This window comes from Pseudophryne corroboree, chromosome 1, assembly GCF_028390025.1.
Source record: "Pseudophryne corroboree isolate aPseCor3 chromosome 1, aPseCor3.hap2, whole genome shotgun sequence".
Taxonomy (NCBI): Eukaryota; Metazoa; Chordata; class Amphibia; order Anura; family Myobatrachidae; genus Pseudophryne; species Pseudophryne corroboree.
Genome location: NC_086444.1, coordinates 54145369 through 54171247, shown reverse-complemented (window position 1 = coordinate 54171247; position 25879 = coordinate 54145369). Strand labels below are relative to the sequence as shown.

General features: G+C 49.1%; 1 protein-coding gene across 7 annotated transcripts in view; it reads left to right on the top strand.

Annotated features, from left to right (window-relative positions):
- The window catches only part of WDR7 (WD repeat domain 7), a 799383-nt gene that overhangs the window by 296326 nt on the left and 477178 nt on the right, over window positions 1-25879 (top strand). For all 7 annotated transcript variants that reach the window (XM_063959708.1, XM_063959725.1, XM_063959718.1 and 4 more), the window contains one exon: window positions 9852-9970. In XM_063959708.1, the coding sequence (XP_063815778.1) occupies window positions 9852-9970 (119 nt within the window). The remainder of the gene's footprint in view (window positions 1-9851; window positions 9971-25879) is intronic.

Sequence of the window (25879 nt, the reverse complement as noted above, 5' to 3'; positions counted from 1 at the left end):
CCTATGTTGAAAATGATCTGTACCAAGGCCATATTATTGATTATACGTCTATGTACAAGTTGAATACATTTACGCTGTGGTAGCTCTTGTTACCTTATATATTGAACCACCCTCGTATTTCTTGCAGGTGGTCAGAAAAGAAAAATACATTTGTCTTTAAGTTCACTTTCTTGCAGTTACTAAAAACACTTGTGGATATTTGGGTTAGATTGGTTTTGCTGTGTGAGGATAAATAAGCAGATCAGTGCTATTTTCAGTAAATGTCTTCTGGAAAGAAGAAATAAAAATAACGGAGGCATTTTTAGTCTGGATGCTGCATAGATAATTACTGATATTAATGTTTGAATGTGACCGGCCCAAGCAGGGCCAAATTAGGTTATGCCGTAGGAAAATCCTAGCAATGTTGGTGATGGTGATTGCAGGAGTTATGTGTAAGGGGGTGTGTAGTTAATATCCCGCCAGTCAGGTTCTTGGCGGTCAGAATACCGTCGCTGGGACCCTGACCTCCAAGAATGCAAACAGCTGTGCCAGGGCTATTCCCTCTTGTGGGTTTCCACAACACCCATAGAGTGGGAAAGCTTGCCGAAATTCTGGCGGCCAGTATTCCGGGTGTCAGTATTCTGACCTCCAGAATCCTGGCCGCTGGGGTTCCTTCCCCGTCCCTGTGTGAGAGCAGAAAGCGGTTCTATAGCTGTAATGCCAGCAAGCTGTACAGGTTCTCCTCTCCCCATTGAAGCGGCATTTAAAGGAGGTTTGTTTGGTCTCGGCCTTCCTTTTAAATTGTCTCAGTGTCATGAATGCACTGCATGGTACACAGAGTAAATCATTAATGGGGTGGTATTCATGTGACCGCCGGTCAGCTGACCGACAGTCACATGACCTCCTCCACCAGCCCGACGGGTCACTGTCCCGATGGTTGACATGCCGACCAACAGGGACTATTTCCACTCGTGGGTGTCCACGACACCCATATAGTGGGAATAGAACCCGTGGCGGTCGCCACCGAGCCCGCAGCGTGGCGAGCGCAGCGAGCCCGCAAGGGGCTTGCTGCACTCGCCCCTCCCCGCCGGGATCCTGGCGTCGGTATGCTGCCGGGATCCCGGCGTCGGTAAGCTGACTGGCGGTCAGGAGACCGCCGGTCAGCCGTACTACACCCCATTAATGTAATAGGTATCTTTGCTTTATCCTTCCGTTACTAAAGGGTTTCTTGGCATTTGAAATGATCGAACGTATCAAAACCTGGAATGCATGCATTGCAGGCGGACACTGTATTCGTTAGGCCACAGAAACCATGGTTAAAGTAGGCCCTCCTGGTGTATATGTGATGTGTTTTGTTTGAGTTACGTTAAAAAAATAAAAAATCTTATTGAATCCGCCAAGCGTGGCGGAAAGGCAATGGAGACCATCTGGAAGTCATATTAATGAGATACGGACTCAGTGGTACAATGCATTACACATTTCTGGCCATTTGATAGCAACTGAACCTCAAATGCTTTACGAGATAATAATGCTGTTTATGCTAATAAAATCCAGGATTTAGTACACAATGTAACGACAAAGTGAATTGTGTGAACAGGGCGGCAGCGTGGCCTTGTATTTTGTAGAGGGGACTTTTTTTTTAAAGGGAAGAACGTGATTGGCCAGCCTCTCACAGATCACTGCCTACTGCCACAGCATTGTATTCAGCACTGTAGTCTTACTGTGGAGCATTCGCCACCCAGCGGTTAAAGTGTATATTAAATGGCGTGGGACACAACGCACGCCATAACGTTATTTCCAACTCGTGACTCAGGACCCTAAATAGTGCGCTGTGAGCAACGATGTATGAGGATACATCTGTATGTACATATGGTGATAGGTCTTTCATACTCCCTTTCGCCAAATATGACGGCATTTGTGTAAGAGAGTTCCGTGCCCAATAGAAGACAGATGTAATATTATTCCTGTATTTGCGGCGGCTTGTACAGATGTGTGGGCGGGCATTACCTAGAGTGTTGTGTTCCTGCCTGCAGACCTCACCCCTTGTCAGGGTGGAGACTGCACTTCTGGACTGCGATGGCATTTTCTTTTACATTCCAAAGGTCACTGTAATGTGTTATGTAATTGTAAATGATGGTAGCAAACCTTTATTTATACTGTAGATGTAATAGAATGTGTAACGTTAAGCAAGCAGTGTCTTACAGAGTATTGGTACAGGTTGAGTATCCCATATCCAAATATTCCGAAATATGGAATATTCCGAAATACGGACTTTTTTGAGTGAGATAGTGAAACCTTTGTTTTTTGATGGCTCAATGTACACAAACTTTGTTTAATACACACAGTTATTAGAAATATTGTATTAACTGACCTTCAGGCTGTGTGTATAAAGTGTATATGAAACATAAATGAATTGTGTGACTATAGATACACTTTGTTTAATGCACAAAGTTATAAAAAATATTGGCTAAAATGACCTTCAGGCTGTGTGTATAAGGTGTATATGAGACATAAATGTATTCTGTGCTTAGATTTAGGTCCCATCTCCATGATATCTCATTATGGTATGCAATTATTCCAAAATACGGAAAAATCCAATATCCAAAACACCTCTGGTCCCAAGCATTTTGGATAAGGGATACTCAACCTGTATATTGTCTAGTGCAAACATGTACCGTGCACCAAAGAGAATGTGTGTGACGCCATCTATCCAGAGCATTTGTATATGTGCATCTGTCTACATCTACACATCTAAGAACATATATTGTAGTATTCACGCTAGGCTGTTTTAGCAGGGCCCCGCGCCCTGTCCGAATTTTAAATGTCAAAATGCATTGTGCCCTTTTAGTGGCGCCCTGCTAACACAGAGGTGCCCGGTGCCGTTCAGCCGTGGTGTGAATAGATGTTATGCGCTCTGCATCTACAGATGGTGCCTCGCTCATCTAGCCTTCTGTGTTGCACCTAGGTGCACCAAGGTTTATTAGCATAAGCCTTTCATTTATAGTTCTCAGCTGCAATACAATACAGAGAGAACAATACAGCAGGGGATTAAGTCATTACAGCAGGGGACTAAGTCCGACAGCACTGGCTCAATTAATCCTTTTAAAGGGATAGATGTGCAGGGCTCCATCTGTATTCACAATAAGGGGAGCGCTTGGGGAAAGCCCAGCACTCTGTAAGTTCCGGGCACCCCCTCAGGATATGACGCCATTGCTGGGCACGTCACCCACAGTGATGTTGGTGTGGCTGCATCCCCCTCCTCGGCCGCCCACACCCCCTTACTGGTTGTGCGTGCAGAAATACTGGGCCAATACCATAGCGCCCTGCCCGCATCCTAGCGGGAACACTATACTGTATATATGTATCTCCTAACGCTAATTGGCCTAATGTATATCTAATGCTTAAGATGGGCATACACTATACAATTATCTAGCAGATTATCTGGCTGGTTGGAATGAAAATCTGGTAATGGATGAGAGCAAATGGCAATCGACCATTTGCTCCCAAACACTGGAAAACAGACAAAACCTGTCGTTCAGACAAATTGGTTACATCCGCGATGTAGCCAGTTTGTCTGAACGATGGTTTTTGGCCGTTTGGGAACCTTGCAGTTGAGAAAAGGGCCTGTAACAAGAATGTACTTGTTAATATGTGTTCTGTTCACAGATGTATCCGTATGGAGGCATTATTGGAGGAAACCTAACATTTGAGCTCACTCTGTGTAGAGTTTTACAGATGGATGGGAACTATGATATCCATTGTCTCATTTAAAACAGCCACCTAGCAACAACCGCAATCGCCTCCACTTACAATCTACCACACACTGTGCTATGGTTGGATTGTGTGATTGATTAGAACAACTAACTTACTGCATCTGATCATTGAGCCCTATGAGTGTAAATAATACTCAATCAAAATCCAGTCCTGTTGAATTTTAGCCATGAGGGTGGAGAACTCTAAGTGTAATCCATGTCCCCCGTTGCTGTGTGATCCATGTCCCCCGTTGCTGTGTGTGATGCAGAAGACCACACCTGCACTTCCACACCTGCACGTGGAGCTGGTAGCTTTCGCAAATTGATCAAATTGTGACGCCATTGCATTACTGCTGCTCATAGACAGCGAGGAAGTTCTAGCAAAGATAATGCAGCGAAACGCTGTTCTATTTTCTCTATCGTCCTAAGTGGATGCTGGGGTTCCTGAAAGGACCATGGGGGAATAGCGGCTCCGCAGGAGACAGGGCACAAAAGTAAAGCTTTTACAGGTCAGGTGGTGTGTACTGGCTCCTCCCCCTATGACCCTCCTCCAGACTCCAGTTAGATTTTTGTGCCCGGCCGAGAAGGGTGCAATTCTAGGTGGCTCTCATAAAGAGCTGCTTAGAGAGTTTAGCTTAGGTTTTTTATTTTACAGTGATTCCTGCTGGCAACAGGATCACTGCAACGAGGGACAGAGGGGAGAAGAAGTGAACTCACCTGCGTGCAGGATGGATTGGCTTCTTGGCTACTGGACATGAAGCTCCAGAGGGACGATCACAGGTACAGCCTGGATGGTCACCGGAGCCACGCCGCCGGCCCCCTCACAGATGCTGAAGCAAGAAGAGGTCCAGAATCGGCGGCTGAAGACTCCTGCAGTCTTCTTAAGGTAGCGCACAGCACTGCAGCTGTGCGCCATTTTCCTCTCAGCACACTTCACACGGCAGTCACTGAGGGTGCAGGGCGCTGGGGGGGGGGGCGCCCTGGGAGGCAAATGAAAACCTTTAAAAAGGCTAAAAATACCTCACATATAGCCCCAGAGGCTATATGGAGATATTTACCCCTGCCTAAATGTACTAAATAGCGGGAGACGAGCCCGCCGGAAAAGGGGCGGGGCCTATCTCCTCAGCACACGGCGCCATTTTCTGTCACAGCTCCGCTGGTCAGGAAGGCTCCCAGGTCTCTCCCCTGCACTGCACTACAGAAACAGGGTATAACAGAGAGGGGGGGCAAAATAAATGGCAATATATTAATATAAAAGCAGCTATAAGGGAGCACTTAATCATAAGGCTATCCCTGTCATATATAGCGCTTTTTGGTGTGTGCTGGCAGACTCTCCCTCTGTCTCCCCAAAGGGCTAGTGGGTCCTGTCTTCGTATAGAGCATTCCCTGTGTGTCTGCTGTGTGTCGGTACGTGTGTGTCGACATGTATGAGGACGTTATTGGTGTGGAGGCGGAGCAATTGCCAAATATGAGGATGTCACCTTCTAGGGGGTCGACACCAGAATGGATGCCTTTATTTGTGGAATTACGGGATAGCGTCAACTCGCTTAAGCAGTCGTTTGCCGACATGAGGCGGCCGGACACTCAATTAGTGCCTGTCCAGGCGCCTCAAACACCGTCAGGGGCTGTAAAACGCCCCTTGCCTCAGTCGGTCGACACAGACCCAGACACAGGCACTGATTCCGGTGGTGAAGGTGACGAATCAACCGTATTTTCCAGTAGGGCCACACGTTATATGATTTTGGCAATAAAGGAGATGTTACATTTAGCTGATACTACAGGTACCACTAAACAGGGTATTATGTGGGGTGTGAAAAAACTACCAGTAGTTTTTACCGAATCAGAAGAATTAAATGACGTGTGTGATGAAGCGTGGGGTGCCCCGATAAAAAACTGCTAATTTCAAAGAAGTTATTGGCTTTATACCCTTTCCCGCCAGAGGTTAGGGAGCGCTGGGAAACACCTCCTAGGGTGGACAAAGCGCTAACACGCTCATCAAAACAAGTGGCGTTACCCTCTCCTGAGACGGCCGCACTTAAAGATCCATCAGATAGGAGGATGGAAAATATCCAAAAAGGTATATACACACATGCAGGTGTTATACTACGACCAGCTATTGCGACTGCCTGGATGTGCAGTGCTGGGGTAGTTTGGTCAGAGTCCCTGATCGAAAATATGGATACCCTGGACAGGGACAATATTTTACTGTCGTTAGAACAAATAAAGGATGCATTTCTTTATATGCGTGATGCACAGAGAGATATCTGCACACTGGCATCACGGGTAAGTGCTATGTCCATTTCGGCCAGAAGAGCCTTATGGACACGACAGTGGACAGGCGATGCGTAGAGGAGTTATTTGGGGTCGGTCTATCGGATTTGGTGGCCACGGCTACGGCCGGGAAATCCACCTTTCTACCTCAAGTCACTCCCCAACTGAAAAAGGCACCGACCTTTCAACCGCAGCCCTTTCGTTCCTTTAAAAATAAGAGAGCAAAGGGCTATTCATATCTGCCACGAGGCAGAGGACGAGGGAAGAGACAGCAACAGGCAGCTCCTTCCCAGGAACAGAAGCCCTCCCCGGCTTCTACAAAAGCCTCAGCATGACGCTGGGGCTTCACAAGCGGACTCGGGGGCGGTAGGCGGTCGTCTCAAGATTTACAGCGCGCAGTGGGCTCACTCGCAGGTAAATCCCTGGATCCTGCAGATAATATCTCAGGGGTACAGGTTGAAATTAGAGACAGAGCCACCTCGCCGTTTCCTGAAGTCTGCTTTACCAACGTCCCCCTCAGAAAGGGAGACGGTTTTGGAAGCCATTCACAAGCTGTATTCTCAGCAGGTGATAGTCAAGGTACCTCTTCTACAACAAGGGAAGGGGTATTATTCCACTCTTTTTGTGGTACCGAAGCCGGATGGCTCGGTAAGGCCTATTCTAAATCTGAAGTCCTTGAACTTGTACATAAAGAAGTTCAAGTTCAAGATGGAGTCACTCAGAGCAGTGATAGCGAACCTGGAAGAAGGGGACTTTATGGTATCCTTGGACATCAAGGATGCGTATCTCCACGTTCCAATTACCCCTCACACCAGGGGTACCTCAGGTTCGTTGTACAAAACTGTCACTATCAGTTTCAGACGCTGCCGTTTGGTTTGTCCACGGCACCTCGGGTCTTTACAAAGGTAATGGCCGAGATAATATTTCTTCTTCGAAGAAAAGGCGTATTAATTATCCCATACTTGGACGATCTCCTAATAAGGGCAAGGTCCAGAGAACAGCTAGAGATGGGTTTAGCACTATCTCAAGAGGTGCTAAAGCAGCACGGATGGATTCTGAATATTCCAAAATCCCAATTAATGCCGACAACTCGTCTGCTGTTCCTGGGGATGATTCTGGACACAGTTCAGAAAAAGGTTTTTCTTCCCGAAGAAAAAGCCAAGGAGTTATCTGACCTGGTCAGGAACCTCCTAAAACCAGGAAAGGTGTCTGTACATCAATGCACAAGAGTCCTGGGAAAAAATGGTAGCTTCTTACGAAGCAATCCCTTTCGGCAGATTCCATGCAAAGGGATCTGTTGGACAAATGGTCAGGGTCGCATCTTCAGATGCACCTGCGGATAACCCTGTCGCCGAGGACAAGGGTATCCCTTCTGTGGTGGTTGCAGGAGGCTCATCTATTGGAGGGCCGCAGATTCGGCATGCAGGATTGGATCCTGGTGACCACGGAGGCCAGCCTGAGAGGCTGGGGAGCAGTCACACAGGGAAGAAATTTCCAGGGAGTGTGGTCGAGCCTGAAAAAGTCTCTTCACATAAGCATTCTGGAACTAAGAGCAATCTACAATGCTCTAAGCCAGGCGGAACCTCTGCTTCAAGGAAGACCGGTGTTGATCCAGTCGGACAACATCACGGCAGTCGCCCATGTAAACAGACAGGGCGGCACAAGAAGCAGGAGGGCAATGGCAGAAGCTGCCAGGATCCTTCGCTGGGCGGAGAATCACGTGATAGCACTGTCAGCAGTATTCATCCCGGGCGTGGACAACTGGGAAGCAGACTTCCTCAGCAGACACGACCTTCACCCGGGAGAGTGGGGACTTCATCCAGAAGTTTTCCACATGCTATTAAACCGTTGGGTAAAACCAATGGTGGACATGATGGCGTCTCGCCTCAACAAAACACTGGACAGGTATTGCGCCAGGTCAAGAGATCCGCAGGCAATAGCTGTGGACGCGCTGGTAACACCTTGGGTGTACCAGTCGGTATATGTGTTTCCTCCTCTGCCTCTCATACCAAAGGTATTGAGGATTATACGGCAAAGAGGAGTAAGACTAGTGGCTCCGGATTGGCCAAGAAGGACTTGGTACCCGGAACTTCAAGAGATGGTCACGGACGATCCGTGGCCTCTACTTCTGAGAAGGGACCTGCTTCAGCAGGGTACTTGTCTTTTTCAAGACTTACCGCGGCTGCGTTTGACGGCATGGCGTTTGAATGCCAGATCCTAAAAGGAAAAGGCATTCCAGAAGAAGTCATTCCTACCTTGATAAAGGCAAGGAAGGAAGTCACCGCGAAGCATTATCGCCGTATTTGGCGAAAATATGTTGCGTGGTGCGAGCAGCGGAGTGCTCCGATGGAGGAATTTCAACTGGGTCGTTTTCCTACATTTCCTGCAATCAGGATTGTCTATGGGTCTCAAATTGGGATCTATTAAGGTTCAAATTTCGGCCCTATCAATATTCTTCCAAAAAGAATTGGCCTCAGTCCCTGAGGTCCAGATTTTTATCAAAGGAGTACTGCATATACAGCCTCCTGTGGTGCCTAAGGTGGCACCGTGGGATCTAAATGTAGTTTTAGATTTCCTCAAATCCAATTGGTTTGAACCACTAAAGAATGTGGATTTGAAATATCTCACATGGAAAGTGACTATGTTACTGGCCCTGGCTTCGGCCGGGAGAGTATCTGAACTGGCGGCTTTGTTTTATAAAAGCCCTTATTTAATTTTCCATTCGACATAGGGCAGAGCTGCGGACGCGTCCGCATTTTCTCCCTAAGGTGGTATCAGCGTTTCACCTGAACCAGCCTATTGTAGTGCCTGCGGCTACAGACGACTTGAAGGACTCCAAGTTGTTGGACGTTGTCAGAGCCTTAAAAATATACATTTAAAGGACGGCTGGAGTCAGAAAATCTGACTCGCTGTTTATACTGTATGCACCCAACAAGTTGGGTGCACCTGCTTCTAAGCAGTCGATTGCTCGTTGGATTTGTAACAAAATTCAACTTGTACATTCTGTGGCAGGCCTGCCACAGCCTAAATCTGTTAAGGCCCATTCCGCAAGGAAGGTGGGCTCATCTTGGGCGGCTGCCCGAGGGGTCTCGGCATTACAACTCTGCCGAGCAGCTACGTGGTCAGGGGAGAACACGTTTGTAAATTTTTACAAATTTGATACCCTGGCAAAGGAGGACCTGGAGTTCTCTCATTCGGTGCTGCAGAGTCATCCGCACTCTCCCGCCCGTTTGGGAGCTTTGGTATAATCCCCATGGTCCTTTCAGGAACCCCAGCATCCACTTAGGACGATAGAGAAAATAAGAATTTACTTACCGATAATTCTATTTCTCGGAGTCCGTAGTGGATGCTGGGCGCCCATCCCAAGTGCGGATTATCTGCAATACTTGTACATAGTTATTGTTAACTAATTCGGGTTATTGTTTAGGAAGCCATCTTTCAGAGGCTCCTCTGTTATCATACTGTTAACTGGGTTTAGATCACAAGTTGTACGGTGTGATTGGTGTGGCTGGTATGAGTCTTACCCGGGATTCAAAATCCTCCCTTATTGTGTACGCTCGTCCGGGCACAGTACCTAACTGGAGTCTGGAGGAGGGTCATAGGGGGAGGAGCCAGTACACACCACCTGACCTGTAAAAGCTTTACTTTTGTGCCCTGTCTCCTGCGGAGCCGCTATTCCCCCATGGTCCTTTCAGGAACCCCAGCATCCACTACGGACTCCGAGAAATAGAATTATCGGTAAGTAAATTCTTATTATTTGTACCTAAAGCAGTTTATGGTGGTGGTTCTGCTGTGAGTATTTGGCTGGTTGAGCATACGTGGTATATAATCTCGCTGTCTTCCTTGCAGGATGGAGCCAGCTGGCCGCCATGCACTGTGTTATGCTGCCTGATCTGTTGGGACTGGACAAGTTCAGACCTCCGCTTCTAGAAATGCTGGCACGGAGGTGGCAGGACCGGTGCCTGGAGGTGAGAAAATGGTTTATTTTATTCTTTACTCTGGATATCTAACTTGTGGACAGATATATTAAGCCTGGAGAAGTGATAAAGTGGAAAGTGGTAACACACCAGCCCATCCACCTCCTAACTGTCATTTTCTCTGACGTCCTAGTGGATGCTGGGAACTCCGTAAGGACCATGGGGGATAGCGGCTCCGCAGGAGACTGGGCACAAAAGTAAAAGCTTTAGGACTACCTGGTGTGCACTGGCTCCTCCCCCTATGACCCTCCTCCAAGCCTCAGTTAGATTTTTGTGCCCGAACGAGAAGGGTGCACACTAGGTGGCTCTCCTGAGCTGCTTAGTGAAAAAGTTTAAGTATAGGTTTTTTATTTTCAGTGAGTCCTGCTGGCAACAGGTTCACTGCACCGAGGGACTAAGGGGAGAAGAAGCGAACTCACCTGCGTGCAGAGTGGATTGGGCTTCTTAGGCTACTGGACATTAGCTCCAGAGGGACGATCACAGGCCCAGCCATGGATGGGTCCCAGAGCCGCGCCGCCGGCCCCCTTACAGAGCCAGAAGACAGAAGAGGTCCGGGAAATCGGCGGCAGAAGACGTCCTGTCTTCAATAAGGTAGCGCACAGCACCGCAGCTGTGCGCCATTGCTCTCAGCACACTTCACACTCCGGTCACTGAGGGTGCAGGGCGCTGGGGGGGGGGGCGCCCTGAGACGCAATAAAAACACCTTAGATGGCGAAAAATACATCACATATAGCTCCTGGGCTATATGGATGCATTTAACCCCTGCCAGTTTTTCCTTAAAAAAGCGGGAGAAAGGCCGCCGAGAAGGGGGCGGAGCCTATCTCCTCAGCACACAAGCGCCATTTTCCCTCACAGCTCCGCTGGAAGGACGTCTCCCTGACTCTCCCCTGCAGTCCTGCACTACAGAAACAGGGTAAAACAAGAGAGGGGGGGCACTAATTTGGCAGATTAATCAATACAGCAGCTATATAAGGGAAAAACACTTATATAAGGTTATCCCTGTATATATATATAGCGCTCTGGTGTGTGCTGGCAAACTCTCCCTCTGTCTCCCCAAAGGGCTAGTGGGGTCCTGTCCTCTATCAGAGCATTCCCTGTGTGTGTGCTGTGTGTCGGTACGTTGTGTCGACATGTATGAGGAGGAAAATGGTATGGAGGCGGAGCAATTGCCTGTAATAGTGATGTCACCCCCTAGGGAGTCGACACCTGACTGGATGGTCTTATGGAAGGAAGTACGTGATAGCGTCAGCACTTTACAAAAGACTGTTGACGACATGAGACAGCCGGCAAATCAGTTAGTACCTGTCCAGGCGTCTCAAACACCGTCAGGGGCTCTAAAGCGCCCGTTACCTCAGATGGTCGACACAGACCCAGACACGGACACTGACTCCAGTGTCGACGGTGAGGAAACAAACGTGTTTTCCAGTAGGGCCACACGTTACATGATCACGGCAATGAAGGAGGTTTTGAACATTTCTGATACTACAAGTACCACAAAAAAGGGTATTATGTGGGGTGTGAAAAAACTACCCGTAGTTTTTCCTGAATCAGATGAATTAAATGAGGTGTGTGATGAAGCGTGGGTTTCCCCCGATAAAAAACTGCTAATTTCTAAAAAATTATTGGCATTATACCCTTTCCCGCCAGAGGTTAGGGCGCGTTGGGAAACACCCCCTAGGGTAGATAAGGCGCTCACACGCTTATCAAAACAAGTGGCGTTACCGTCTCCTGATACGGCCGCCCTCAAGGAGCCAGCTGATAGGAAGCTGGAAAATATCCTAAAAAGTATATACACACATACTGGTGTTATACTGCGACCAGCAATCGCCTCAGCCTGGATGTGCAGTGCTGGGGTGGTTTGGTCGGATTCCCTGACTGAAAATATTGATACCCTGGACAGGGACAGTATATTATTGACTATAGAGCATTTAAAGGATGCATTTCTATATATGCGAGATGCACAGAGGGATATTTGCACTCTGGCATCAAGAGTAAGTGCGCTGTCCATTTCTGCCAGAAGAGGGTTATGGACGCGACAGTGGTCAGGTGATGCAGATTCCAAACGGCATATGGAAGTATTGCCGTATAGATGGGAGGAGTTATTTGGGGTCGGTCTATCGGACCTGGTGGCCACGGCAACGGCTGGGAAATCCACCTTTTTACCCCAGGTCACCTCTCAGCAGAAAAAGACACCGTCTTTTCAGGCTCAGTCCTTTCGTCCCCATAAGGGCAAGCGGGCAAAAGGCCACTCATATCTGCCCCGGGGCAGAGGAAGGGGAAAAAGACTGCAGCAGGCAGCCTCTTCCCAGGAACAGAAGCCCTCCCCCGCTTCTGCCAAGTCCTCAGCATGACGCTGGGGCCTTACAAGCGGACTCAGGTACGGTGGGGGGTCGTCTCATGAATTTCAGCGCGCAGTGGGCTCACTCGCAAGTGGACCCCTGGATCCTGCAGGTAGTATCTCAGGGGTACAAATTGGAATTCGAGACGTCTCCCCCTCGCCGGTTCCTGAAGTCTGCTTTACCAACGTCTCCCTCCGACAGGGAGGCGGTATTGGAAGCCATTCACAAGCTGTATTCCCAGCAGGTGATAATCAAGGTACCCCTCCTACAACAGGGAAAGGGGTATTATTCCACGCTGTTTGTGGTACCGAAGCCGGACGGCTCGGTGAGACCTATTTTAAATCTGAAATCCTTGAACACTTACATACAAAGGTTCAAATTCAAGATGGAGTCACTCAGAGCAGTGATAGCGAACCTGGAAGAAGGGGACTATATGGTGTCTCTGGACATCAAGGATGCTTACCTCCATGTCCCAATTTGCCCTTCTCACCAAGGGTACCTCAGGTTTGTGGTACAGAACTGTCACTATCAGTTTCAGACGCTGCCGTTTGGATTGTCCACGGCACCCCGGGTCTTTACCAAGGTAATGGCCGAAATGATGATTCTTCTTCGAAGAAAAGGCGTCTTAATTATCCCTTACTTGGACGATCTCCTGATAAGGGCAAGGTCCAGGGAACAGTTAGAGGTCGGAGTAGCACTATCTCAAGTAGTACTACGACAGCACGGGTGGATTGTAAATATTCCAAAATCGCAGCTGATTCCGACGACACGTCTGCTGTTCCTAGGGATGATTCTGGACACAGTCCAGAAAAAGGTGTTTCTCCCGGAGGAGAAAGCCAGGGAGTTATCCGAGCTAGTCAGGAACCTCCTAAAACCAGGCCAAGTGTCAGTGCATCAATGCACAAGGGTCCTGGGAAAAATGGTGGCTTCTTACGAAGCGATTCCATTCGGCAGATTCCACGCAAGAACTTTTCAGTGGGATCTGCTGGACAAATGGTCCGGATCGCATCTTCAGATGCATCAGCGGATAACCCTGTCTCCAAGGACAAGGGTGTCTCTCCTGTGGTGGTTGCAGAGTGCTCATCTTCTAGAGGGCCGCAGATTCGGCATTCAGGACTGGGTCCTGGTGACCACGGATGCCAGCCTGAGAGGCTGGGGAGCAGTCACACAGGGAAAAAATTTCCAGGGCTTGTGGTCAAGCATGGAAACGTCATTTCACATAAATATCCTGGAACTAAGGGCCATTTACAATGCCCTAAGTCAAGCAAGGCCTCTGCTTCAGGGTCAGCCGGTGTTGATCCAGTTGGACAACATCACGGCAGTCGCCCACGTAAACAGACAGGGCGGCACAAGAAGCAGGAGGGCAATGGCAGAAGTTGCAAGGATTCTTCGCTGGGCGGAAAATCATGTGATAGCACTGTCAGCAGTGTTCATTCCGGGAGTGGACAACTGGGAAGCAGACTTCCTCAGCAGACACGACCTCCACCCGGGGGAGTGGGGACTTCACCCAGAAGTCTTCCACATGATTGTGAACCGTTGGGAAAAACCAAAGGTGGACATGATGGCGTCCCGCCTCAACAAAAAACTAGACCGATATTGCGCCAGGTCAAGGGACCCTCAGGCAATAGCTGTGGACGCTCTGGTAACACTGTGGGTGTACCAGTCAGTGTATGTGTTCCCTCCTCTGCCTCTCATACCCAAGGTACTGAGAATCATAAGAAGGAGAGGAGTAAGGACTATACTCGTGGCTCCGGATTGGCCAAGAAGGACTTGGTACCCGGAACTTCAAGAGATGCTCACGGAGGACCCGTGGCCTCTACCTCTAAGAAAGGACCTGCTCCAGCAGGGACCCTGTCTGTTCCAAGACTTACCGCGGCTGCGTTTGACGGCATGGCGGTTGAACGCCGGATCCTGAAGGAAAAAGGCATTCCGGATGAAGTCATCCCTACCCTGATCAAAGCCAGGAAGGATGTAACCGTGCAACATTATCACCGTATTTGGCGTAAATATGTTGCGTGGTGTGAGGCCAGGAAGGCCCCTACAGAGGAATTTCAACTGGGTCGTTTCCTGCATTTCCTGCAAACAGGACTGTCTATGGGCCTAAAATTAGGGTCCATTAAGGTTCAAATTTCGGCCCTGTCGATTTTCTTCCAGAAAGAACTGGCTTCAGTTCCTGAAGTTCAGACGTTTGTCAAGGGGGTACTGCATATACAGCCTCCTTTTGTGCCTCCAGTGGCACCTTGGGATCTCAATGTAGTTTTGGGGTTCCTAAAATCACATTGGTTTGAACCACTCACCACTGTGGACTTAAAATATCTCACATGGAAAGTGGTAATGCTGTTAGCCCTGGCTTCAGCCAGGCGTGTCTCAGAATTGGCGGCTTTATCCTATAAAAGCCCTTACCTAATTTTTCATACGGACAGGGCAGAATTGAGGACTCGTCCTCAATTTCTCCCTAAGGTGGTTTCAGCGTTTCACTTGAACCAGCCTATTGTGGTACCTGCGGCTACTAGGGACTTGGAGGACTCCAAGTTGCTGGACGTAGTCAGGGCCCTGAAAATATATGTTTCCAGGACGGCTGGAGTCAGAAAATCTGACTCGCTGTTTATCCTGTATGCACCCAACAAGCTGGGTGCTCCTGCTTCAAAGCAGACTATTGCTCGTTGGATTTGTAGTACAATTCAGCTTGCACATTCTGTGGCAGGCCTGCCACAGCCAAAATCTGTAAAAGCCCATTCCACAAGGAAAGTGGGCTCATCTTGGGCGGCTGCCCGAGGGGTCTCGGCTTTACAACTTTGCCGAGCAGCTACTTGGTCAGGGGCAAACACGTTTGCAAAATTCTACAAATTTGATACCCTGGCTGAGGAGGACCTGGAGTTCTCTCATTCGGTGCTGCAGAGTCATCCGCACTCTCCCGCCCGTTTGGGAGCTTTGGTATAATCCCCATGGTCCTTACGGAGTTCCCAGCATCCACTAGGACGTCAGAGAAAATAAGAATTTACTTACCGATAATTCTATTTCTCGTAGTCCGTAGTGGATGCTGGGCGCCCATCCCAAGTGCGGATTGTCTGCAATACTTGTACATAGTTATTGTTAGAAAAATCGGGTTATTATTGTTGTGAGCCATCTTTTCAGAGGCTCCTCTGTTATCTTGCTGTTAACTGGGTTCAGATCACAGGTTGTACGGTGTGATTGGTGTGGCTGGTATGAGTCTTACCCGGGATTCAAAATCCTTCCTTATTGTGTACGCTCGTCCGGGCACAGTATCCTAACTGAGGCTTGGAGGAGGGTCATAGGGGGAGGAGCCAGTGCACACCAGGTAGTCCTAAAGCTTTTACTTTTGTGCCCAGTCTCCTGCGGAGCCGCTATCCCCCATGGTCCTTACGGAGTTCCCAGCATCCACTACGGACTACGAGAAATAGAATTATCGGTAAGTAAATTCTTATTTTTAAAACCCAGCCTGTAACTTGACATTTAAGAGCTGATTGGCTGGTGCGTTATCACCTTCCACTTTATCACTTTTCCAGGCTTGATACATGTGCCCCTCGATCCTTGGCTGAAAAACAGGGTGGTTAGCACAGCCTTAATCCTTTCATGTATGAATTATGATAACTTAATGCAAGATTTCTCTGACGTCCTAAGTGGATGCTGGGGACTCCTTAAGGACCATGGGGAATAGCGGCTCCGCAGGAGACAGGGCACAAAAGTAAAAGCTTTAGGATCAGGTGGTGTGCACTGGCTCCTCCCCCTATGACCCTCCTCCAAGCCTCAGTTAGGTTTTTGTGCCCGGCCGAGAAGGGTGCAATCTAGGTGGCTCTCCTAAAGAGCTGCTTAGAGTAAAAGTTTTGTTAGGTTTTTTATTTTCAGTGAGTCCTGCTGGCAACAGGCTCACTGCAACGAGGGACTTAGGGGAGAAGAAGTGAACTCACCTGCGTGCAGGATGGATTGGCTTCTTAGGCTACTGGACATTAGCTCCAGAGGGACGATCACAGGTACAGCCTGGATGGGTCACCAGAGCCGCGCCGCCGACCCCCTTGCAGATGCCGAAGAGAGAAGAAGTCCAGAAACCGGCGGCTGAAGACTTCTCAGTCTTCATGAGGTAGCGCACAGCACTGCAGCTGTGCGCCATTGCTCTCAGCACACTTCACACCAACGGTCACTGAGGGTGCAGGGCGCTGGGGGGGGCGCCCTGGGCAGCAATGAAAGTACCTATTCTGGCTAAAAATACATCACATATAGCCTCTGGGGCTATATGGATGTATTTAACCCCTGCCAGGTTGTCAGAAAAACGGGAGAAGAAGCCCGCCGAAAAGGGGGCGGGGCCTATTCTCCTCAGCACACAGCGCCATTTTCCTACACAGCTCCGCTGCTAGGAAGGCTCCCAGGCTCTCCCCTGCACTGCACTACAGAAACAGGGTTAAAACAGAGAGGGGGGGCATTTTATGTGGCGATATTATTATATATTAAGATGCTATAAGGGAAAACACTTATATAAGGTTGTCCCTGTATAATTATAGCGTTTTGGTGTGTGCTGGCAAACTCTCCCTCTGTCTCCCCAAAGGGCTAGTGGGGTCCTGTCCTCTATCAGAGCATTCCCTGTGTGTGTGCTGTGTGTCGGTACGTGTGTGTCGACATGTATGAGGACGATGTTAGTGAGGAGGCGGAGCAATTGCCTGTAATGGTGATGTCACTCTCTAGGGAGTCGACACCGGAATGGATGGCTTATTTAGGGAATTACGTGATAATGTCAACACGCTGCAAGGTCGGTTGACGACATGAGACGGCCGGCAAACCAATTAGTACCTGTCCAGGCGTCTCAAACACCGTCAGGGGCTTTAAAACGCTCATTACCTCAGTCGGTCGACACAGACACGGACACTGACTCCAGTGTCGACGGTGAAGAAACAAACGTATTTTCCATTAGGGCCACACGTTACATGTTAAGGGCAATGAAGGAGGTGTTACATATTTCTGATACTACAAGTACCACAAAAAAGGGTATTATGTGGGGTGTGAAAAAACTACCTGTAGTTTTTCCTGAATCAGATAAATTAAATGAAGTGTGTGATGATGCGTGGGTTTCCCCCGATAGAAAATTATTGGCATTATACCCTTTCCCGCCAGAAGTTAGGGCGCGTTGGGAAACACCCCCTAGGGTGGATAAGGCGCTCACACGCTTATCAAAACAAGTGGCGTTACCGTCTCCAGATACGGCCGCCCTCAAGGAGCCAGCTGATAGGAGGCTGGAAAATATCCAAAAAAGTATATACACACATACTGGTGTTATACTGCGACCAGCGATCGCCTCAGCCTGGATGTGCAGCGCTGGGGTGGCTTGGTCGGATTCCCTGATTGAAAATATTGATACCCTTGATAGGGACAGTATTTTATTGACTATAGAGCATTTAAAGGATGCATTTCTATATATGTGAGATGCACAGAGGGATATTTGCACTCTGGCATCAAGAGTAAGTGCGATGTCCATGTCTGCCAGAAGATGTTTATGGACACGACAGTGGTCAGGTGATGCAGATTCCAAATGGCACATGGAAGTATTGCCGTATAAAGGGGAGGAGTTATTTGGGGTCGGTCCATCGGACCTGGTGGCCACGGCAACAGCTGGAAAATCCACTTTTTTTACCCCAAGTCACATCTCAGCAGAAAAAGACACCGTCTTTTCAGCCTCAGTCCTTTCGTCCCCATAAGGGCAAGCGGGCAAAAGGCCAGTCATATCTGCCCAGGGGTAGAGGAAGGGGAAGAAGACTGCAGCAGGCAGCCCCTTCCCAGGAACAGAAGCCCTCCACCGCTTCTGCCAAGTCCTCAGCATGACGCTGGGGCCGTACAAGCGGACTCAGGTGCGGTGGGGGGTCGTCTCAAGAGTTTGAGCACGCAGTGGGCTCACTCGCAAGTGGACCCCTGGATCCTACAAGTAGTATCCCAGGGGTACAGATTGGAAATTCGAGACGTCTTCCCCTCGCAGGTTCCTGAAGTCTGCTTTACCAACGTCTCCCTCCGACAGGGAGGCAGTATTGGAAACAATTCACAAGCTGTATTCCCAGCAGGTGATAATCAAAGTACCCCTCCTACAACAAGGAAAGGGGTATTATTCCACACTATTTGTGGTACTGAAGCCAGACGGCTCGGTGAGACCTATTCTAAATCTGAAATCTTTGAACACTTACATACAAAGGTTCAAATCAAGATGGAGTCACTCAGAGCAGTGATGGCGAACCAGGAAGAAGGGGACTATATGGTGTCCCTGGACATCAAGGATGCTTACCTCCATGTCCCAATTTGCCCTTCTCACCAAGGGTACCTCAGGTTCGTGGTACAGAACTGTCACTATCAGTTTCAGACGCTGCCGTTTGGATTGTCCACGGCACCCCGGGTCTTTACCAAGGTAATGGCCGAAATGATGATTCTTCTTCAAAGAAAAGGCGTCTTAATTATCCCTTACTTGGACGATCTCCTGATAAGGGCAAGGTCCAGAGAACAGTTGGAGGTCGGAGTAGCACTATCTCAAGTAGTTCTACGACAGCACGGGTGGATTCTAAATATTCCAAAATCACAGCTGATTCCGACGACACGTCTGCTGTTCCTAGGGATGATTCTGGACACAGTCCAGAAAAAGGTGTTTCTCCCGGAGGAGAAAGCCAGGGAGTTATCCGAGCTAGTCAGAAACCTCCTAAAACCAGGCCAAGTGTCAGTGCATCAATGCACAAGAGCCCTGGGAAAAATGGTGGCTTCTTACGAAGCGATTCCATTCGGCAGATTTCACGCAAGAATTTTTCAGTGGGATCTGCTGGACGAATGGTCCGGATCGCATCTTCAGATGCATCAGCGGATAATCCTGTCTCCAAGGACAAGGGTGTCTCTTCTGTGGTGGCTGCAGAGTGCTCATCTACTAGAGGGCAGCAGATTCAGCATTCAGGACTGGGTCCTGGTGACCACGGATGCCAGCCTGAGAGGCTGGGGAGCAGTCACACAGGGAAGAAATTTCCAAGGAGTGTGGTCAAGTCTGGAGACTTCTCTCCACATAAATATACTGGAGCTAAGGGCAATTTACAATGCTATGAGCCTAGGAAGACCTCTGCTTCAAAGTCAACCGGTGCTGATCCAGTGGGACAACATCACGGCAGTCGCCCACGTAAACAGACAGGGCGGCACAAGAAGCAGGAGGGAAATGGCAGCAAGGATTCTTCGCGGGGCGAAAAATCATGTGATAACACTGTCAGCGGTGTTCATTCCGGGAGTGGACAACTGGGAAGCAGACTTCCTCAGCAGGCACGACCTCCACCCGGGAGAGTGGGGACTTCTTCATCTGGAAGTCTTCCACATGATTGTGAACCGTTGGGAAAGACCAAAGGTGGACATGATGGCGTCCCGTCTGAACAAAAAACTGGACAGGTATTGCGCCAGGTCAAGAGACCCTCAGGCAATAGCTGGGACGCTCTGGTAACACCGTGGGTGTACCAGTCGGTGTATGTGTTCCCTCCTCTGCCTCTCATACCCAAGGTACTGAGAATTATAAGACGGAGAGGAGTAAGAACTATACTCGTGGCTCCGGATTGGCCAAGAAGGACTTGGTACCCGGAACTTCAAGAGATACTAAGAAGGGACTTGCTTCAGCAAGGATCATGTCTGTTCCAAGACTTACCGCGGCTGCGTTTGACGGCATGGCGGTTGAACGCCGGATCCTAAGGGAAAAAGGCGTTCCGGAAGAGGTCATCCCTACCCTGGTCAGAGCCAGGAAGGAGGTGACCGCACAACATTATCACCGCATTTGGCGAAAATATGTTGCATGGTGTGAGGCCAAGAAGGCCCCCACGGAGGAATTTCAACTCGGTCGATTCCTGCATTTCCTACAAACAGGAGTGTCTATGGGCCTCAAATTGGGGTCCATTAAGGTTCAAATTTCGGCCCTGTCGATTTTCTTCCAGAAAGAATTGGCTTCAGTTCTTGAAGTCCAGAAGTTTGTCAAGGGAGTACTGCATATACAACCCCCTTTTGTGCCTCCAGTGGCACTGTGGGATCTCAACGTAGTTCTGGGATTCCTCAAATCACATTGGTTTAAACCGCTCAAATCTGTGGATTTGAAATATCTCACATGGAAAGTGACCATGCTGTTGGCCCTGGCCTCGGCCAGGCGAGTGTCAGAATTGGCGGCTTTGTCTCACAAAAGCCCATATCTGATTGTCCATTCGGACAGGGCAGAGCTGCGGACTCGTCCCCAGTTTCTCCCTAAGGTGGTGTCAGCGTTTCAACTGAACCATCTTATTGTGGTACCTGCGGCTACTAGGGACTTGGAGGACTCCAAGTTGCTAGATGTTGTCAGGGCCCTGAAAATATAGGTTTCCAGGACGGCTGGAGTCCGGAAAACTGACTTGCTGTTATCCTGTATGCACCCAACAAACTGGGTGCTCTTGCTTCTAAGCAGACGATTGCTAGTTGGATGTGTAGTACAATTCAGCTTGCACATTCTGTGGCAGGCCTGCCACAGCCAAAATATGTAAATGCCCATTCCACAAGAAAGGTGGGCTCATCTTGGGCGGCTGCCCGAGGGGTCTCGGCTTTACAACTTTGCCGAGCTGCTACTTGGTCAGGGGCAAACACGTTTGCAAAATTCTACAAATTTGATACCCTGGCTGAGGAGGACCTGGAGTTCTCTCATTCGGTGCTGCAGAGTCATCCGCACTCTCCCGCCCGTTTGGGAGCTTTGGTATAATCCCCATGGTCCTTACGGAGTCCCCAGCATCCACTTAGGACGTCAGAAAAAATAAGAATTTACTTACCGATAATTCTATTTCTCGTAGTCCGTAGTGGATGCTGGGCGCCCATCCCAAGTGCGGATTGTCTGCAATACTTGTACATAGTTATTGTTACAAAAATCGGGTTATTATTGTTGTGAGCCATCTTTTCAGAGGCTCCGCTGTTATCATGCTGTTAACTGGGTTCAGATCACAGGTTGTACAGTGTGATTGGTGTGGCTGGTATGAGTCTTACCCGGGATTCAAAATCCTTCCTTATTGTGTACGCTCGTCCGGACACAGTATCCTAACTGAGGCTTGGAGGAGGGTCATAGGGGGAGGAGCCAGTGCACACCACCTGATCCTAAAGCTTTTACTTTTGTGCCCTGTCTCCTGCGGAGCCGCTATTCCCCATGGTCCTTACGGAGTCCCCAGCATCCACTACGGACTACGGGAAATAGAATTATCGGTAAGTAAATTCTTATTTTTTTTTTAGTAAATGTTTTTTATTAGTCTTCAGGGCTTTCAAAAACCACACAAAAAGCTAGTTGTTGTTTCTGTAAACTAAAAATGTTATACACGTGTCCACTTCAGTGGACAACATGTATCTGCAGCATAAAACATTGCCCTATTATGAAACAGTATTTTAACCGTGCAAGTTCCCCCCCCCCAAAAAAAAAAAGGTAAGGTAAAATAAAAAAACAAATGTCTGGTATGTTTCCTATTTGTTCATATCATGTTGCTTACTGTATTTTGTCTCCAGAAACAACAAATCCTCTAAATTGAAAGCAATATTTTTTCTCTAACGTCCCAGAGGATGCTGGGACTCCGTAAGGACCATGGAGAATAGACGGGCTCCGCAGGGGACATGGGCACTTTAAGAAAGACTTTGACTCTGGGTGTGCACTGGCTCCTCCCTCTATGCCCCTCCTCCAAACCTCAGTTTGAGACTGTGCCCAGAGGAGATGGGTGCACTGCAGTGAGCTCTCCTGAGTTTCCTGCTAAGAAAGTATATTTGTTAGGTTTTTTATTTTCAGGGAGCACTGCTGGCAACAGACTCCCTGCATCGAGGGACTGAGGAGAGAGAAAGAACCCTACTTCTCTGAGTTTCAAGGTCTTGTTTCTTAGGCAACTGGACACCATTAGCTCCAGAGGGAGTTGGAACACAGGTTCGCCCTGGACGTTCGTCCCAGAGCCTCGCCGCCGTCCTCACAGAGCCAGAAGAAACAAGCCGGGTGAGTATGAGAAGAAAGAAGGCTTCAAAAGGCGGCAGAAGACTTTGTGAGCTTCACTGAGGTAACGCACAGCACGGCAGCTGTGCGCCATTGCTCCCATACACCTCACATACTCCGGTCACTGTAAGGGTGCATTTCGCAGGGGGGGCGCCCTGGGCAGCAATATAAACCTCTCCTATGGCATAAAGATATATATATACATGTACAGTTGGGCACTGTACATGTATATAAAAGAGCCCCCGCCATGTTTTGAATATTTTGAGCGGGACAGAAGCCCGCCGCCGAGGGGGCGGGCTTCTCCCTCAGCACTCACCAGCGCCATTTCTCTTCACAGCACAACGCTGAGAGGAAGCTCCCCGGACTCTCCCCTGCTTACAAACGGTGACAGTGGGTTTTCAAGAGGGTGGGGGGGGAGCACATAATTGGCGGTAAACAAGTATTTCAGCGCTACTGGAGAAACATACTGTGTGTTTTCCTGGGTTTATAGCGCTGGGGTGTGTGCTGGCATACTCTTTCTCTGTCTCTCCAAAGGGCCTGCGGGGGAACCTGTCTTCAGAAAGAGATTCCCTGTGTGTGTGGAGTGTGTCTGTACGCGTGTGTCGACATGTTTGACGCTGAGGGCTCACCTAAGGAGGAGGGGGAGTGTATGAATGTCAGGTCGCCGTCGGCAGCGCCGACACCGGACTGGATGGATATGTGGAATGTCTTGAGTGCTAATGTGAATTTATTACATAAGAGATTAGACAAAGCTGAGGCTAGGGAACAGTCAGGTAGTCAGACCATGCCTGTCCCAGTGGCACCAGGACCTTCCGGGTCGCAGAAGCGCACATTATCCCAAATCACTGACACAGATACCGACACGGATTCAGATTCCAGTGTCGACTATGAGGACGCAAAATTACAGCCAAAAGTGGCTAAGGGTATTCGTTATATGATTATTGCAATTAAAGAGGTTTTGCAGATCACTGAGGAACCCCCTGTCCCTGACACAAGGGTACACATGTATAAAGAAAAAAAGCCTGAGGTTACCTTTCCGTCCTCTCTTGAGCTGAGCGAATTGTGCGAGAAGGCCTGGGAATCTCCAGACAGGAGACTGCAGATTCCCAAAAGGATTCTTATGGTGTATCCTTTCATGCAAAAGGACAGGATACGATGGGAATCTTCGCCTAAGGTGGACAAGGCATTAACACGCTCATCAAAAAAGATAGCACTGCCATCCCAAGATACAGCTACCCTCAAGGATGCTGCTGATCGCAAGCAGGAGGTTACCATGAAGTCCGTTTACACACATTCTGGTACAATTATTAGACCGGCTATGGCGTCGGCCTGGGTTTGTAGTGCTGTCGCAGCATGGACTGATTGCTTGTCAACGGAGATTGAAACTCTGGATAAGGATACCATTTTAATGACCCTAGGGTATATAAAAGATGCTGCGTTATATATGAGGGATGCTCAAAGAGACATTTGTTTACTAAGCTCCAGAATAAATGCTATGTCTGTTTCTGCTAGGCGACTCTTATGGACCCGGCAGTGGACGGGGGATGCCGACTCAAAACGGCATATGGAGTCGTTGCCTTACAAGGGGGAGGAGTTGTTTGGGGAAGGCCTCTCGGACCTTGTCTCTACGGCTACAGCAGATAAATCGAATTTTTTGCCTTATGTTCCCCCACAACCTAAGAAGGCTCCTCATTATCAAATGCAGTCCTTTCGTTCAAATAAAAGCAAAAAGGTACGGGGATCGTCCTTTCTCGCCAGAGGTAAAGGCAAGGGGAAAAAGCTGCACACAGCTAGTTCCCAGGAACAGAAGTCCTCCCCTGCGTCTGCAAAATCCACCGCATGACGCTGGGGCTTCCCTGGGGGAGTCAGCTCAAGTGGGGGCGCGTCTGCGATTTTTCAGCCACGTCTGGGTTCACTCGCAGGTGGATTCCTGGGCAATAGACATTGTTTCTCAGGGATACAAGCGGGAATTCGAAGAGGTGCCTCCTCGCCGGTTTTTCAAATCGGCTCTGCCAGCTTCTCCTTCAGAGAGGGAGTTAGTGTTAAATGCAATTCAAAAATTGTATCTTCAACGAGTGGTAGTCAAGGTTCCCCTTCTGCAACAAGGAAAGGGGTATTACTCAACCCTGTTTGTGGTCCCGAAACCGGACAGGTCGGTCAGACCCATTTTGAATTTAAAATCCCTGAACCTATATTTAAAAAAGTTCAAATTCAAGATGGAATCGCTCAGAGCGGTCATCGCCAGCCTGGAAGGGGGGGATTGGATGGTTTCCCTGGACATAAAGGATGCATACCTTCATGTTCCGATTTTTCCTCCTCATCAGGCGTTCCTGAGATTCGCGGTACAGGACTGTCATTACCAATTTCAGACGTTGCCGTTTGGGCTTTCCACGGCCCCGAGGATTTTCACCAAGGTAATGGCGGAAATGATGGTGCTCCTGCGCAAGCAAGGTGTCACAATTATCCCATACTTGGACGATCTCCTCATAAAGGCGAGATCTCGGGAGAAGTTACTGGACAGCGTGTCACTGTCTGTGAAGGTGTTACAGCAGCACGGCTGGATTCTCAATATTCCAAAGTCACAGCTGGTTCCTACGACGCGTCTGACATTTTTGGGCCTGATTCTGGACACAGACCAGAAAAAGGTTTTTCTTCCGATGGAAAAAGCTCAGGAGCTCATGACTCTGGTCAAGCACCTATTGAAGCCAAAAAAGGTTTCAGTGCAACACTGCACTCGAGTCCTGGGGAAGATGGTGGCATCTTACGAGGCCATTTCCTTCGGCAGGTTCCATGCGAGGACTTTTCAATGGGACCTACTGGACAAGTGGTCCGGGTCTCATCTACAAATGCACCAAAGGATCATCCTGTCTCCCAGAGCCAGGGTATCTCTCCTGTGGTGGCTGCAGAGTGCTCACCTCCTAGAGGGCCGCAGGTTCGGCATTCAGGACTAGATCCTGGTGACCACGGACGCAAGCCTCCGAGGTTGGGGAGCAGTCACACTGGGAAGAAATTTCCAAGGTCTCTGGTCAAGTCTAGAGACTTGTCTCCACATCATCGTCCTCGAGTTGAGGGCCATATACAACGCCCTACGTCAAGCGGAGGTATTACTTTACGACAAACCAGTTCTGATTCAGTCGGACAATGTCACGGCAGTGGCTCATGTAAACCGCCAAGGCGGCACAAGGAGCAGGGTGGCAATGGCAGAAGCCACAGGATTCTTCGATGGGCGGAAGGTCATGTAAGCGCGCTGTCAGCAGTGTTCATTCCGGGAGTGGACAACTGGGAAGCGGACTTCCTCAGCAGACACGACCTGCATCCGGGAGAGTGGGGACTTCATCAGGAAGTTTTCGCACAGATCGCGAGTCGGTGGGGACTGCCTCAAATAGTAATGATGGCGTCCCGTCTCAACAAAAAGCTAAAAAGGTATTGCGCCAGGTCGAGGGACCCTCAGGCGGTAGCTATAGACGCCCTGGTGACACCATGGGTGTTCAGATCGGTCTATGTGTTCCCTCCTCTGCCTCTCATACCCAATCCTCTCCTCTCATACCCAATCCTCATTGTTCCAGATTGGCCACAAAGGAC